At 36.7% G+C, this 16,646-nt stretch overlaps 1 protein-coding gene across 2 annotated transcripts in view; it reads left to right on the top strand.

Moving 5' to 3' along the window:
* VAV3 (vav guanine nucleotide exchange factor 3) overlaps positions 1-16,646 on the top strand; it is a 329,628-nt gene that overhangs the window by 157,508 nt on the left and 155,474 nt on the right. For both annotated transcript variants that reach the window (XM_019746514.3, XM_019746513.3), the window contains exons 7-12: positions 1,126-1,194; positions 3,200-3,303; positions 4,980-5,079; positions 8,624-8,719; positions 13,098-13,166; positions 14,951-15,037. In XM_019746514.3, the coding sequence (XP_019602073.2) occupies positions 1,126-1,194; positions 3,200-3,303; positions 4,980-5,079; positions 8,624-8,719; positions 13,098-13,166; positions 14,951-15,037 (525 nt within the window). The remainder of the gene's footprint in view (positions 1-1,125; positions 1,195-3,199; positions 3,304-4,979; positions 5,080-8,623; positions 8,720-13,097; positions 13,167-14,950; positions 15,038-16,646) is intronic.

The following is a 16,646-nucleotide window of genomic DNA, read 5'->3' as shown; positions in this document are numbered from 1 at the left end:
GAGGTCCGTTCTGGTACTTCCACATTTAGAGATTAGGAAAATGAGAACCAGGAGACCATTTTGGAAGTTTAGAAAAAGAGATGAAGTTGTGGAAGTGTCGTTTAGGAGAATGAGAGAGTAAGTTGACCAGGGAAATGTAGTAGGATTATGCAGACAGGCTCAGTTGAGTTTTGTGATATTTAAAATTAGACTATGAACATAGTTCATGTTTAATTTTTTAGGTCCAAGCACAAAATATGTGGTAAATTGGATTTAATGCAGGTTTTCCTTTTTCCAGAAAAGTACAGTGGAAGAGGAGAAGGTAAGGGCATATGCAGGGAAGTGATTCTGATGTGGTCTGTAGAAGGTAAACTGGATAGGGAAGGAGGTGAGGACGTGAGAGATGTGGGATGGTCCGTGGATTGGTAGACCCAATGGGATTGAAGAATCCTTGAAGGAAAGAGCTGTGAAGGTAGGGGGTAGCGGTCAGAGTTGATTGCTTGAAATTAGTGTTGTGGACCATTTGCAGTTGTTGATAATCACATAGTGTTGGAATATGACCACAAGAGCAGGGAGCTGAGTTAGGATGGGGCACAAGATTATTGAAGTTCAAGGTCCTGGGAGGCCAGGCTATTGGGAAGATCATCTGTACAGATGCTGAGATTGCCAAGAAAAAAAATAGGAGTAGTAATAGAAAGAGGTATGGTAGACCAGGAACTGAAATTCTCAAGGAAGGAGAGGCATGATCTATAAATTGCATAAGCAGGTTATTCATTTCAAGGATCTAAAATCTCCACAAAGCATTTGAGGGATATTTTATATCAGTCATCAAAGATGTCTCCAAGATGTTGCCATGTTTTTGCCAATTCGGCCAATGGTGTTCTCTTTTTTCCTTACTTTCCGAAGCATTGATTGCCTAAGCCTTTTACTTTATGCTTTAAATGTATTAACTTGTATTTATGTCTTTCTATCTCTATTTAAATGTAAAATCTTTAAGATAGAGAAAATAGTTTCTGCATTTTTTTTTGGTATTTGTAATACTGACAATTGACTTTCAATAAATATTTATTGTTTGTTGGTAAAAATTTATTATATAAATTAGGATAAGTTGTGCTTAATTATTGCTTCTTTCGTCTCTTCTGGTAGTATTTCATGGCACCACTAAGAAGATTTATGACATCAGCAGAATTTGACTCAGTATTCATCAACATTCCTGTAAGTAAAAATACACTACCTAAAATCGGTGTACTTTTATAAAATTCTCACTTTCTTATTTCATTCCAGATTCCTATTTTAATATTTTCCTATATTCTTTAAGAGTGTTGACCGTATTTTTTGCCTCCTAAGTTCTTATAGCTGTATTTTCTAGATGTAACTGATATACAATATCTTTAACCAAAAGTCAGTCAAAGTGCATGCAGAGCACACCTGGATAAGGTTCATGTATTACCTGTAACTGCTTCTCACGGTGAGGTAGTCTCGGTTAGATAATTCCTGGTGCTCCTCTCTGTTTCTTGCGGGAGTCCCCTTCTGCCCACTCCCTGCTTTATCGCTCCTCCAACCCCTCCACCCCATCTTACAGACACCATCCTGACTCCATCAGTCTCTACTTCCTGCCATTCCTCTGCTTTCTTGGTGTCACTCCTTTCTGCTTCTAATTGTGTCAACCTTGATTTCTAGTTCTGAAATACACTACTTCCTTATGATTTGGCATTTTAATGGCAGTAGGTGAGCAGCTTCGTTTAGATTTATGTAAGCATTTTGAGTTTCAGAGCACCTTCCAATTATATTAGAATCCTAAAAAGATATTTATTTAGATGCACTGAAGCAAGCCAAATGCTCTGCCAAGTGAGGTCATGCTAGGCAAGATTCAAGTTCTTAGATGTCTAGAACTGGCTTTGGTTTTAATATGTAGCTTTTACACACAATATGTGAGCTTTAACGCACACACTTGTTTGTATCACCTGAGTGGTCCCTTCTATTTTGATTCTGTTATGTTCAGTGTTGACGTGCACCTGTCTGTTGGTTAGCTGTGGCATGCTGTCCTTGTCCTTGGTTTTGGACCAACGAAGACATTCTCATTGGTTTGTAACATAACAGGAAGAAAAAGGTCACAATATCAGATGAACATTTAAGATAAAACAAGCTGCACGTTCTAGGAAGAGGAGGATCTTAAGCCACCTAAATACCGTCATTGTGACCTAGGACCCATTTGACAGTTCTTACCATGTTTCTCCAAAAATAAGACCTAGCCAGACAATCAGCTCTAATGCGTCTTTTGGAGCAAAAATATTAATTTTTGCTCCGGAAAATGCATTAGAACTGATTGTCCGGCTCGGTCTTATTTTCAGGGAAACACGGTATTCTAATGGCCTTTCCATGCTCCTCAACAAAATGACAGGACCAATATATTCCTGTTTCATGTCCACCCTACTAAGAAAAGGGCATGCTGTGCTCCCAAAGTCAGTGTGTATGAGGGAAGAGATAATGGGAGACTGAACCTTGATTCGCATCTGCTCATTTCCTGGCCATGACATGTATTTACTGTCAGACTGAAAATTACTTGCTTATCTGGAAAAATGTGAAATTCTGACTTTTGAGTTGCTCTAGTAAACTGCCCAGTGCAATTTATTTTCTCTTTGTTTATGCCATGAGTTGTCTGGTTTCAAGCAATTATTCTGATTGTTGTTAGCTTAGTAACAGGACACCACTAATTGACCAAAGTACAAATCTACATTTTTATGTCCCAGGGACATGAATCATTGCTTATCTTGTCAATAAAACATTAAGCACTTGGGTAGTTTTATTTAAAAATTTAAAGTGATTACAAAATGAAAATGAACTGTACATATTTTTATACGAGGAATAAATTATCCTTTAATAACTAGTGAAATAATTTATTTTTTCACAGGACACTGACATTTCAAGTCAGATATGAAATTGGTATTTCCCAAGCACATGGGCTTTCTCTCATCTGTCTCTCTTTCTCCTCTCCTGCCGCTTCCCTCTCCTTCCCCCTACTTCCCCTTCTCTCTATTTTCCCTCACTTTCTCCCCCTTCTCTTCCTCCTTTATTTATTGATGGTAGCAGGTTTACATATTGAGGGCATTCAGCATATCCTTGAATGGCAAGTCTAACAACAAGGAGGATTCTGGGATTGGGGTGATTTTTTTTTTTCTTCTGATTCCTAATTTTTTTTGACACTGTTTTCTTTTCTAAGGAACTTGTAAAAGTTCATCGGAACCTAATGCAAGAGATTCATGAGTCCATTGTAAATAAAAATGACCAGAACTTGTATCAAATTTTCATTAACTACAAGGAAAGGTAACTTCTGAATTTTAAATTTTGTCACTATTAGTTTGTATTATAGTGAAGATTGGTGTTAAAGTTGCTCATAAATAGGTATTACTACTGTTCATTGAGATACTACCTGGGCGGTAATTAGAACATGGGATCGTTAATCTCTGGGTTGTAGTTTGAGCTCTGTATGTGTATCAGAAAAAAAGAAAAGAAAAGAAAAGTAAAAAGGATTCATACTTTCGCATTGCAAATCAGTACAGGTTCTTTTTTTTTTTTTTTTTTTTTTTGAGTTTCAGGTGTACAAAGCAATATAATAGTTAGACATTTACATCTCTCACAAAGTGAAAATCCCTTCCCACCAATCTACTACCCCTCTGACATCATATATAGCTATTACAATACCATTGGCTATATTCCCTAGGCTTTATTCCACATCTTGTGACTATATTTTATATATATTTGATTATAGTTGACATTCAGTATTGTTCCACTTCAGCTTCAGGTGCCTGACCAGTACAGATTATTTTTACAGGTCCTGTGACTCTTGAGTTCTGTAGATTTCAGGAAGTCATTTTAACTCTCTGCACCTCCTTTTCGCCATCTGTAAACGTTAGGAGTAGATTCTCTGGTAACTAGCGCTTTTTCCAACTCTAATATTTTATAATTCTCTATTTTAGAATATTCGATTCACAGCTAGAGTCAGTCTCCCTTTCCAAGTTTGGAAAAAAAAAAATCTAAACAACTCACATGAATTTAAGTACCAAGGAATTTTGCTTAAAATATGGTTCTCTCTTTTTAAATCAAACACTATGTTTCTTAGTACTGACTAAACAGTGGCTAATGAATTGCTACGCATCAACAATTAGATCAACACTAACTTATTAGTAGTTTTTTTCTAATGAAGAGTTAAAAGGAACAATAAATAACCGAGCCTCTTTGCAATATGTCTATATTTCACCAGAGATATCATTCCTGAAGCCGGCTCAGTCTCCACGCAGTATGACTTACCTTCTAGCCAGTACCGTTCAGGTCCCTCATTCTCACTTCTCTGATAATATATTTTCCTAATTAAAAAGTAGGAAGAAGTAGGAAGTTTATTAATGAGTGGATTTGTAAGTAATGATTATAATAAATTTGTAGTGTAAAGTAAAACGGTTTCTGAGTGTGAGTAAACGGTAAAAAGTTGACCTCTAAAATAACTTTTTTAAAAAACATATTTTTCAATTGCAGTTGACATACAATATAATAGTTTCAGGTGTACAGCGTAGTGATTAGACATTTATATAATAGGAGCTTAAACAGAAATTGTAAATTTTTTGTGATATATATTGTACTCGACATTTACAGTCATTATGCCAGATTGTAATGGTGCTCTCCCTGCTGTAAAAATGTACATGGCATTAATTCCATTCAAATTTAGCAATAAGAACCAGTCATTTTTAATACCATAAATATGAGTGAACCTCATTCTATGACTGTATGTGTGGTGTGTGTTAAAAAATAAATGAAAAAACCAAGGTTTAGAGAGATTATGAGTAACTTCCCCGGGGTTACCTGGGTAGAAAGAGGTGGGACAAGTAAGATTTGCTTTGATTCTCTCACTGTGGTTTTAAATAGATGGAAATTCTGCCTTTTTCCCCTTCCACGTTGCTGCTTTTTTTTGTCCCACAGATTTCTTCCTCTGTCTTCTTCCCTTTCAGGTTGGTTATTTATGGTCAGTACTGCAGTGGAGTGGAATCGGCCGTCTCTAATTTAGACTACATTTCTAAGACAAAAGAAGACGTCAAACTGAAATTAGAGGTGCCTATTTATTTTTGTTTGTTTATGAAATAAAGTAAAATAAACCTGAAAGCAATGTGTTCCTTTTTATGATCAATGTAGCAAGAAATTGCCCTGTGTTAGTTGTGTAAAATATATTAATAGATAGCCCTATAAAATAATATGGTAGTAATAATAATTGTAGTTAAATCTGAGACTGTGGCTCTGTGTTTTGCGTGCATGATATCATTAGACCCTCATATGCTGTGAGACATATACAATTAATTTTGTTATGGCTGAGAAAGGTGAGGTTCAGAGAGATTATAAGTATTAAGAATTTTTTCAGGGCACCTGGGTGGTAAACGATGCTAGATGAGTAAGATACATGTGAGATAATGTATATGTAGATTTAAAATGTTGATTAAAAGTATAAGATGTTTAGGTGTATAAAAAGGGCACGGCTATTGCCTGTAAGAAGCAAGACAAGACAGACACAAATATAATACGATTAAGTATTATGTGACAAGCACTGATTGACAGGCCTCCATAAGTAAGTATAAACAGAGCATATGGTAACAATGGAAAAGAAGTCTGGAAACTGTGTTAAGTGTTTTTGGCTTTGTGTGTGTGTGTGTGTGTGTGTGTGTGTGTGTGTGCGCTGTTTTTTCCCCACAGGAAGAGTTTGCACTTTCAAAGAACTTTGAAAAATGATTATTTATATGTTATGTGAATTATCATCTCAAATATGTTATCCATGTGTTTGGATTTTCTTAAATGTCAGGTAGCAATAGATACTCAACTCTTCTTAAGTGGTTGTGTGTGGCTTTGCTGGCTCTCTCATACCCCTTTTGTAGCAATTTGTTCACCTTAGCACTGAGGTCAGGTGATGAACAGGGAAAAAAAAAAGAGGCAGATGATTTTCAAATCAGAATCCCTTCATTGTTTTGGCATATCTGGTATGACTTCATAACTTCTAACTCCCACAAAGGGGAGCTATTGGTTAGAAAGTTTGCACACCAACTAGCTACCAAGTAACTGTACTGACTCTCTATCGTGGATCTTTTGTCCTTACCTCTTACAATCCTTTGCGATGCAGACCTTATGTCTGGAGATGGTTTGAGTCACCACTGAATAACATCCTGGCGACCTTAGTAAAGAGTCCGTGCTCCTCTGTAGACTAAAGCCTCATAAGTGTAGAACTATAAGCCACCTTGACTCAAATTAAAATATGACGGTAAGATAAAACTTGATAACTTATACAGCTAGTTCCTCAGAGAGCTGCCATTAAAGCACCTTTTTAAAAATAAAGATATAAAATTCTGGTTCAAGCCAGGAGTCAGCAAGTTGTCAATCAACCCTCCATTATATTCACAGCATTGTTTGAAACGTTCCTGTCCCTTCTTTCAGAGTCACTGCCAAAGTCCTGGCTGTACCCTGGGACTCGTACGGTACCCTGTGCATAGTTCCTGCAGTCACTGTCAGTCTGAGGGAATGAGGGGACCTCGGGCTGAGTTTGAAAGGCTGAGTGGGAGTTGCTGCTGGCTGTCCTTTCCTTACCGGAAAGCCCCTCCTTCTGACCTTGGTGATTAGGGAGTATTTAACCAGACACTTACTGTGACACCTCAACAAATACTCTTGGCTGGAACTGTCTTCTGCAAGTCCCAGCGTGACGGAGGGAAAGCTGCCGTATTCTTGGTGTTTCTCTGCCTCCTCCATGTTTTCCCTTTTGTGGTTATTTTTGCTCTTGTTGATTTTTGTCTTTTTCTTCTCTACTGTGGAACCAAGATAACATGGGGTAAATGATAACCGAGTCTCTTTATCGTGCTCTGGAAGCTGACTCATCCCTATCCCATTGTATTTCCTTCTCCATTAGAGTTGGAGTTTAGGCGAAGCAGGTGACTGAATGTTTTGGAAGAATCATTTCTACCCTTTATTTACTTTCACTACTTATACGCATTTCAAACCTCAGTCTCAGGCCTCTCGTGGGAAACGCCAGCAATGCTCGTTTCTTTACTTCCCGAGTCTATACCTTAAAACTTAAAGGAACTGATTTCTTCTTCAACTGACTTCCATAACATAATAAAATGAGTTTTAAATGTGTAACATTTCTGTGTAACACTGCATTAAGACGGCACATGTAAAGTATAAGGTATACCCTAATTCCAAGGAGCTTAAAATGCAGCTGAAAGAGGAGAGCCACTCATTACAGTAGTATTAACCGTTTAACCTCCTATTTGAGACCCATGATCCAGAACTCTCTATAATCTGTAAAAGCAAGAAATCAGTTGAAATAGTTCTCCTTCCAGTGAACCACAGCAATTGACAAGTCATGAGCTAACATACCAGGAGGTGTCCCCAGTTCTCGCTTAAGATCTGTATTCAAGCACCCATTAAGTCACTATGGTCATTAGAGCTAATGGTGTTTGTGCTACGTCTCCTGATAACATGTCTTTCTATGTGCCCGAAACACTAAGTGTGGGCAAAGGGGAAATGAACTCATGAGCTAAGGAGTATTTTCTTGAACAACTCCTTCCCGGAACTGGACAATTTCTTGGTCTGGGATGTACAGTCGTCTGAGGATTTTGGACTTACTAAATCGCCTACTACTAATAACATTTTTGTGGAAATTTATTTATTTATTTATTTATTTTAACTACACCACAGATGTGTGAGGAACAGTGAAATCCGAAAAACAACTTGTTCAAGGTCACACAGCCAATAGTTGCAGACTTGATTTAAATTCAGGCTTTGCTATTTCGACTTCAAAGTACTTTCCTCAAAGTCATAGTTAATGTCAAAAGAACTAACAAGTCAATAGTATTTTGAGATACGCTTTAAAGAAAGAAGAGCGTGAGATGAGAAAAAAATAAAATCTGAGACTTTTAAAACTTTGAATCCAGTGTTAGGTTTATACTGTAGCGTAGTTTTGGAGTTAATCATTTCATTTCATTCAGTCCAACAAATAATAAGCAAATATTAAATTCTTAGAGATATAAAAGACATATTGGGGAAGACATTACATATAATAATAATGAAAAGACCCGTAAGGCACACAGGGAGAGCACCATTTTGGTTGGTATCCTTATTAAAGGACTTCAGGTATAGTTCTGGAAGAGGATGGTGAATTTGCTGGAAACTGGACAAAGCACATGGCGGTTGCAGAGAACTGAATGGACCAAGGCCGGGTGGTGGGGAAGGCATGTGGCAGTTTGGGTGGGTACAGACTTGTTCTTGATGCCTGGCCCACAGGCCCAATGGGAGCATTGGTAGAAGGCAGAGCTACAAGGGTAAGTGGAGGAAGACCCTGGAGGACCCCTAGAGAAAGTAGTTTTCATACATAAAATTGTTGTACTTATTGATTCATATTTAGAGTTGAAATGCTAGCAGGTATGTTTGTGTGTTGGTTTTTAATTGAAGATGCTGTCTATATTTTAGAAAGAAGGCTTGTTAAGAAGGAAAACAATATTTATTATATAATCACAGTTTTGTTTATGGCCTTTGCATCTTTTAATGTTTGTTTTATGACTCCCTTTGCTGCAACTAGCACAGATTTAAAAAAACTGTTTTTTAAAAAACGTTTCACTAGGAATGTTCCAAACGAGCCAATAATGGGAAATTCACTCTTCGTGATTTGCTGGTCGTCCCTATGCAGCGTGTTTTAAAGTATCACCTTCTCCTCCAGGTATGAAACTTAAAACTGTTTTCTTTGTTAATTTGTTCATTTATTCATTCAAGAAAATATTAATGAACCATCAACTATGTGCCAGATACTCCACGTTTGGGTCCCGATTCCCTTATAATTTTCAATTATTTGTATAGCTAAGTGGGAACTAACGAATAGCTGGAAACCTTTTCTTACTTTTTAGCAAAGATGATTCTGTGTCTCCCACAAAGTCACATTTTGTGTCCTTCACACAGAACTGGCTCCAAAAAAATTAAAAAACAAGACAAAGGAAATAAAAAGATCCCTTCAACCAAGTCTTCTGTAGTTAGCAGCATTCATTTATTAAAGTTTCAGTGTTGCAATATACCTGAATTTTGCAGGTTAATTGTATTAGACCTTCTGCCTTATAACCATAAACTAAAGAGAATTGTGTCACATTCTGTGTTGCTTTCTGCTATAGTAAATTATAATAAGACTACATTTATTTTGAAATGATTCTTGTCATAACCCCAAAACTTATGGTTTCCACGGTTAGTTCTCTAATGAGGGTGGAGTCTTATAAATTTAATTTGATAGCTATACCAGGAGACTCATTAGTTCTGCTCCAAAGAAATGTCTTACTGTATTAGTCTGTCAACTCTGCTGACGCTTGTGAAATGTCATTTAAAAAAGATCTACTACCTGTATGTGAAATATAATTTTGAGTCTGCTGTGCTTTGTACATCTTGTATATTAAATTTCTTGAACTGTAGCCACAAAATTATTAGTCATATCTATTTTTGTTCTACTGAGAAATCAGAAAAATTCAAACCCTGATTATTTCTTAAAAATGCATTAAAACATTTATGAGGCCTAAACTCAGAGCAACTTAATCGAATTGGATTTTATGAAAAAATAATAAGGAAGACGTAGGCAATCAGTTTCTGAGACATCGTGGAACTAAAAACATGTCCAAGTAAGATAATAATTTATTTTGTAACTTTGGTACACTCAAATATCAATTGAAGAATTTAGAAGGTGCAATTTTCAAGAAACATCTATTTTTGTCTCTTAGAAGGTTTTAGGCAGACTTTTAAAAGTATGAAATATGACAATACCTTTATGAAATTCAGCAAACTGTTTTCCTAATTCCTCTTGTGTTGTTTTGTATTTTAAAACTCCAAAAGTATGTGTAGGTCCATGACGATTTTTTTTTAAAAAAGAAACTGCATGTACATATTTTTTATTGTGGAAAAACATACATAACATCAAATGTGCCATTTTAACCATTTTAAGTGTATAGTTCAGTGGCACTAAGTACATTTGCATTATTGTGCAACCCTCACCATTATCTATCTCCAGAACTTTCTCATCTTTCCATACTGACACTATGTACTCATGAAACACTAACTCACTTTTCTCTTCTCATCCTAGACTCTAGTAACAAGCCTGTCCTCTCTCTGTCTCTGTGAATTTGACTATTCTAAACACCTCATATAAGTAGAATCATACAATATTTTGTGTTTGGCTTATGTCTTCAAGATTTATTCAAGAATAAATAATTTTAACACATTATTTATTCAAGAAATGTGTTGGCATTTATTTCTTCCCTTTTTAAGGCTGAATAATGTTCCATTGTATGTATATACCACATTTTGTTTATCCATTCACCCATCTGTGTACATTTGGGTTGTTTCTACCTTTTGACTATTGTGAATATGCACATTTTTTAACTTATCTAAATAAATATTATGGAGAAAAGTGTGAACTTGAACAACTGAATTATAAGGAATAAATACAAATCCAAGTTTAGCTAGACTAGTTGCATAGCTGATTTAGATCAGTCTTCCTGCCCCATCTTTTTGTGGACAAAACGTCAAAGAAAGGTGAAAGCAATATTAATGACAGCTTGTTTAGCAGATTTAGGTAGAAATATTCCAAATATCACTAATTATCAATTTCTTGCCAATAAAGCCAGAGACGAAACAATGATGATGAGTAGCATGAATTGGACTATCATGCCTCAGTGATTTAACTGGAATCAGGCATATTTTGAAACACGAAATCTTTTGAGGTTGTAATGCATCTGACCTGTATGTTTACTTGAAGATGAATGTTACGCCTACATATGGGCTGGCTGGAGGGAGGAAAAGAGAATGCAAAGCGAAAAGTTCAAGCAGTTTTAAAAATTAATTTGCCAATAAGTTGAACATATCCATGCACTGTGGAATCCTAGAGCCATTCCTATGAGCAGCAAGTGTGAAAACCGTGAAGCACAGGTAATAGGACCTGTAAAACCAACAGCAAGCACTTAAAAGGAAGGAAAAGACAGTGGCATGAATTTAACTCCATTGGGAGAAATACTGATTTTTAGGTGGAAGGAAATGCCTTAGACTTACCAGATATTATGCAACTAATGTGGAGTTTGAGGAAATATCAATCCGTTTTGCTATTATTTACACAGCCATATTGTCACAGAAAGAATGCATGCTTTCCCATGATGATTTTTTAAAATAGGAAATATTTTATGTGTTGCTCCACACAGTGATAAAATTTCTAGAAATATTTTTTCCATCTTAAAATAGTGTAGAGTTTATTCGTCTAATGTTTAGAAATTTGTTGAATAAATGTAGTATGAATTCGAACATTTCCTACTTACTACTATACTGAGGAAATCATTTTTGAATTGCTTTATGATTTGAAATTATAAAATTAGAATATTTGATAGTGGGGGGGTTGAAACTTTGAGAATAATTTACTATTATTGTTTAATAAAGGAAAAGTAAAAATAGAAGTAACAATATAACTTTGACAAGTTTATTACACTTAACAGAGTTGATGTATGTAGGTCCTCTTTACAACTAGAAACACTGTTAGTATTAAATTCAGCAAAGGTTTTAGAGGGCTCCCCTGTTCCACACACAGCATCAGGCACTCATGATATAAAACAGCCTCCCTGCAATGATAAAGCTCATTGTTTAGATGGGGAAAATGAAGTGTAAGCCACCAAGTCCGGCACAGAATGGTAGGTATGCAGAGGTCCAGAGGTGGAACAAATAAAGGCCTTGTTAATTATGTGTAAGGAGAAGGGGGACTTAAGTAGAGGCCTCTGGCATAGAAAGCTTCACAGAGGAGTGATTCTTGAATTGGGCTTTGAAGGACGAATAACAGTTTGACAGGTGGATCAGAGAGGAAGGGCTTTCTAAGGAGAGAAGCCAGCATGGCTTATGGGAATCAGATATTAGAAGGCCTTTTGAGAATTGCAGTTAATTTAGTATGGATAAAATATAGGCTGTATGGCTGAAGTGTCGAAGTTGGGAGAGGTTTGCATAATTCAGATCATGATGAGTCTAAGAGGTATCGATGACAACCTGAGGATTTTGTGGGCACCACCGAAGTCTACATAGGGTAGAGACAGGATGTGATTTACATTTTAGAAACCTGACTCTGATGACAATAGTGTGAATAGATTGCAGTGAGGAGAGACTGCAAGTCAGAAGACCAATCAGAAGCCTATTATAATGACCCGTTTGTAAAGGAGTTAGGACCTGAACCAAGGTAGTGGCAGTGAAGATGGTTTCAAGAGGAAGGATTAAAGTGAATGTCACCACTACATAGTGAGAGGGGAGTCTGGGGTATCTTTCAGGTTTGGCTTCAGCAATTACACTGATGGAGTGCCATCGTTCAGTAAAACATAAATAGGAACAAAAGCAGGGTTGTGGGTGAAGATGTACATGGAGAGGCTTGTGAGATACCCAGGGAGAACTAGTATTTAGTTGGACTTAGGAGTCTGGGACCCAGGCGTGAGTTCTGGGTTGAGCACATTCACTTGCTTGTCTCATTAGGTAATAGCTGACGTTATAACATGTGATGGAATTTGTAGAGTATGGAAAGTTAGAATAACAGGAGACAAAGGTGAAAATTGAGGGAACAACAACTTTTTAAGGTGCAGATAAAGTAGGAAAGACTGCTGAATAGGCAGGAATTTAAGGACAACAAACAACAATAACAGCAACACACAGAAGATCCTCCTGTCCGAGAAGCCAAAGGAGAGGGGCCGTCAGACTCAGAAGCTTGCGACAAGCCAAGTTTGATAAGGAGTAAAAAGTGTCAGGTCAGCTTGGCAATGAGGGGACCGTTCATTACATTCGGGAACGTGGTGGGGCATAGAATTCAGGGCCATTTTTGAAAGGAAAATGTGTCTAACCATTGTCTCATGTTTTTTTTTAATATCTTTCTGGTGTTGTTTTAGTGGTCTTCTTACCGTTTGAAATGTTTGATGAAAATAGAAACTAGTGCCATCAGATTTATCACATTATGGTGCAAATAATGATACAAGTGTTTATCAGAAGTTGTTTTTCCTTATATTTTGGTGTTAATTTGATGAAAACAGTACTAATCTGTATCTTCAAAATAGGAACTGGTCAAACATACTACCGATCCTACAGAGAAGGCAAACCTGAAATTGGCTCTTGACGCAATGAAGGTAAGGCACACGTGTCATTAACTTGTTTGTGGTTTTTATTCTTGCCTGGGAACAGTAGAATACAAACTGATAATGCATCTTGTAATGTATATGTCTTTGTGATATAATAAGTATTTGTACAGTTTTGTTTTTGGTGGGGAGACCTGGATATTTTTAATTGAAATAGATATCCTTGCATGGATTTAATTGTTGGACAAAAACACATAAAACCAAGAGGTATATTAAAATAACTTTTGTTACATTTATGAAAGTATGGCTACTTTTATAACCTCCAGGAATGAGTTCAGATGATGGCTTTCTTTGCCATCCTCTTTATGGTTACTAATAGGAAACTGTTGGTTTGTATAAGCTTCAGGTCAGCTGGTGACTTGAGAACACAGGTGTGATTTGATCCCTCTGGGGAGGGTATCTGTGAGGTTTACCTTTGTGGCTTCCGTGCATCAGTATATGTGGGTTTCAGTTTGGATTTCTATTTTGAGGTAAATTTGAAACTCAAGAACTATAAGTAGATAAAGGCACACTTTTTGACTATATTGGGGAATCTGTAACCCCAATTTTAAGCTGGACTTTGAAAAAAATAATTTTTGCCCGTAACTTAAAACATAAGAAATATGTTCTCAAAAATAAAATGCAAGTATGATTCTGCTCAGTGATAATTACATATCTGTATTCTTGTGCCAATTTCAGTGTTTTGCTGTTTAGCTGATTTTACTTTTTAAAAATTAATTTTATTTAAGTGTAGTTGGTGTACAATATTGTATTAGTTTCAGGTGCACAATGTAGTGATTTGACATTTTTATACCTTCCAATGGGATCACTCCACTAATTATAGTAATAGCTTTTTAGCTGATTTTAGTACCTTGTCAGGAAACATCAAACAATTATTTATTATTATAAAAAAATCATACCAAGTGTCCAATTTTTAAAGAAGTCATTTATAGATACATCCTATGAAAAGTCGGACTTTCATTTAGAACAAAGTTAGGAACTGCTTTTTTGGTCAGAGTTCTGCAGATGAATTTAAGAGGATGGAGGAATAAAAAAAAAAGAAAAAAGAACCCAGAAAACAGGAAAATCTAGAACACATATAATAAAAATAGCTACTTACAGTGTGGCAAGATTAGGTAATGTTTCCTCAAAAATGAGAAAAGACATTTTAAATTAGGTGAAGGTACCTGGAGAAACATGGCCCACGTTGTTTGTTCACTTTCATTCAGTTAGTGCTCTTTGTTTTCCCCTTGATTTCTCCTTTATTAACTCTTTAAAATAGGACTCGCTTCCTTGGCTGAAAGCTCTCAGGAACTAAGACACTAACTGGTTGCAGAAAACAGTCCTCCCTGCTAGATTCATTGTCTAACTTTTTGTTACTTTTTTCTCTCTGCTAAGCCTTCCTTATTGCCCTTCTGCTAACCCATGTAAAATGTAATTCTCTCAAGATCAATTATTAACGTGTTTAGAATTTACATTCCCCTGACCTAGTTCGCTTTTTATTGTTCTGTCTGGTGGCAACTTTTTTTCAATTTTTTTTTTTTTATCCTCACTCTTTTCCGGGGTGTAGTAAATGACAGCTCTTCAGTCTTCCCAGCTGTACTCCAGACGTTTTTATTGTAACTCACTTTTGAGATGCTGCTTTGATGGATCGGGTATTCATTTTATTGTCACCGAAAAGTTATGATATCCTTTTGCCACTAATGAAATTAATGATGTGTTTTCTTTCAAATACTTCTCATCTCTTGTCTAATCTTATCATGCCTTGTTTTTGTCCCTGTCTCTTTATTCTTTAGGACTTGGCACAATATGTGAATGAAGTGAAGAGAGATAATGAGACCCTTCGTGAAATTAAACAGTTTCAGCTATCTATAGAAAATTTGGTATGTAATTATCATTCCATCCGGCTTCTCTAACCCACAAATTGGGGGACATTCTAGGAGTTGTTTTTGAAGAAAAACTAGTTTACCGTCAAGTTTCTGTTTTCTAAGTTTCTTTATGGTTCCTGTCTGGCAGCATCCATATGAGTGTCTTGTGGCACCTGTGACGTGTCATTATCCAGGGACTTTCTGCCATCACTTGTCCCTCTCACCTTAATCACACTGCTTTCCCCCCCCTCCCCCCCAGTAGTCTGAGTTCTAAAGATTGGAGTTGATTTTGTTCTTTTCCTCACGCGCATACATTCTCATGGGTGGTTCCTATTAATTTATTCATTTAAATGTATATTTACTGGGTGACTACTGTGTGCCAGACCTTTTGCTTGGGGCTGGGGCTATAACGCTGAACAACATGGCCTCATGGCAGAGGAGACAGTAAAAAAAAAACACGTTTTAAAATACTGTCTTGACGTTAGTTCTGTAAACAGCGTGCTGCAACAGGATAATAAGGGAAGTCCTAGTGTAGATAAGTTGGTCAGACAGGTCTTCCTGAGTTGTTTGCCTCTGGCAGTTGACGGATTAGAAGAAGCAGTGACACAAAGATCTGGGGTGGGGGGAGAGGATTCCAGGCAGAAGCCATAGGAAGGGAAATGCCCAGAAATGAGCAAGAGCTTGGGAAGGTCAAGAAGCTGAAAGGCAAGAGTGACTGGAAATTGAGAGTGAAAGGCAGAATGGCAGGCTCTGAAGAGGGAGAGGTGGGCAGGGGAATCACACACCACAGCCTTGTAGTCAGGTGCGGAGGTGGGGTGTTATTATGATTGCTGTGGGAAGCTAGTGAATGGTTTTTTTATTTATTTTTATTTATTTATTTTATCAGTTTTACAGTCATTTACATTTCAAAACCTTTTAGCAGGCAGATCAGTCAGCAAGTTGTTGAGGTGATTTCAATAGAGAGGTGATGGAAGCCTGGATTAAGCTGAGGGCAGTGAAAACAGAGATAAATGAAAGGATTTAAGATACTTTTCTTGGTAGAGCAGGTTTATTGCTTCTTTCCCTGAAACATCTTGAGCCGTCTCTTTCTTTTCACGTGCAGCCACACCCCCACTTCAGGACCTCATCTGCCAACTTTCCAATCACAGTGGCCTCTAATCATCTCTTCATATAGTTGCATATCAAAATGTGGCTTTTTCAGTTCACTCTCTTTCCCAAACTGGTTACAGTTTTCTGTTGCCTTCAGGATTCAGACAACATTCCTTAGCATCGTACTTAAAGCCCTCAGTGATTTGGCCTTAAACTGTTTTCTTGAACTCACCCAGCTAATAACTGCCTGCATACTTTGCATTGCAGCTTTCCTGCTGTGTTGCCAAACATTTTTATATTTCTGCCTTTGATCGTAATATTGTCAGAGCCTAGAATGTCTTTTCCCATTATTTTCTGTTAAAGTCCTTCAAGGTCCGACAAAAATAAATCTTTTCCCTAACCTCCCATGATCCCTTTCTTGTAATTCCACAGCACATTGCCTGAACAGCTGTTTAGCATTTATTTTTTTATTGTGGTAAAATATACATAATAGTAAATTTACCATTTTTAAGTGTATAGTTTTGTGACATTAACT

The sequence above is a fragment of the Rhinolophus sinicus genome, chromosome 7 (assembly GCF_057876585.1).
Source record: "Rhinolophus sinicus isolate RSI-liver-muscle chromosome 7, RSI-T2T, whole genome shotgun sequence".
NCBI classification, from domain to species: domain Eukaryota; kingdom Metazoa; phylum Chordata; class Mammalia; order Chiroptera; family Rhinolophidae; genus Rhinolophus; species Rhinolophus sinicus.
This window is presented reverse-complemented; position numbering and strand designations above follow the sequence as displayed.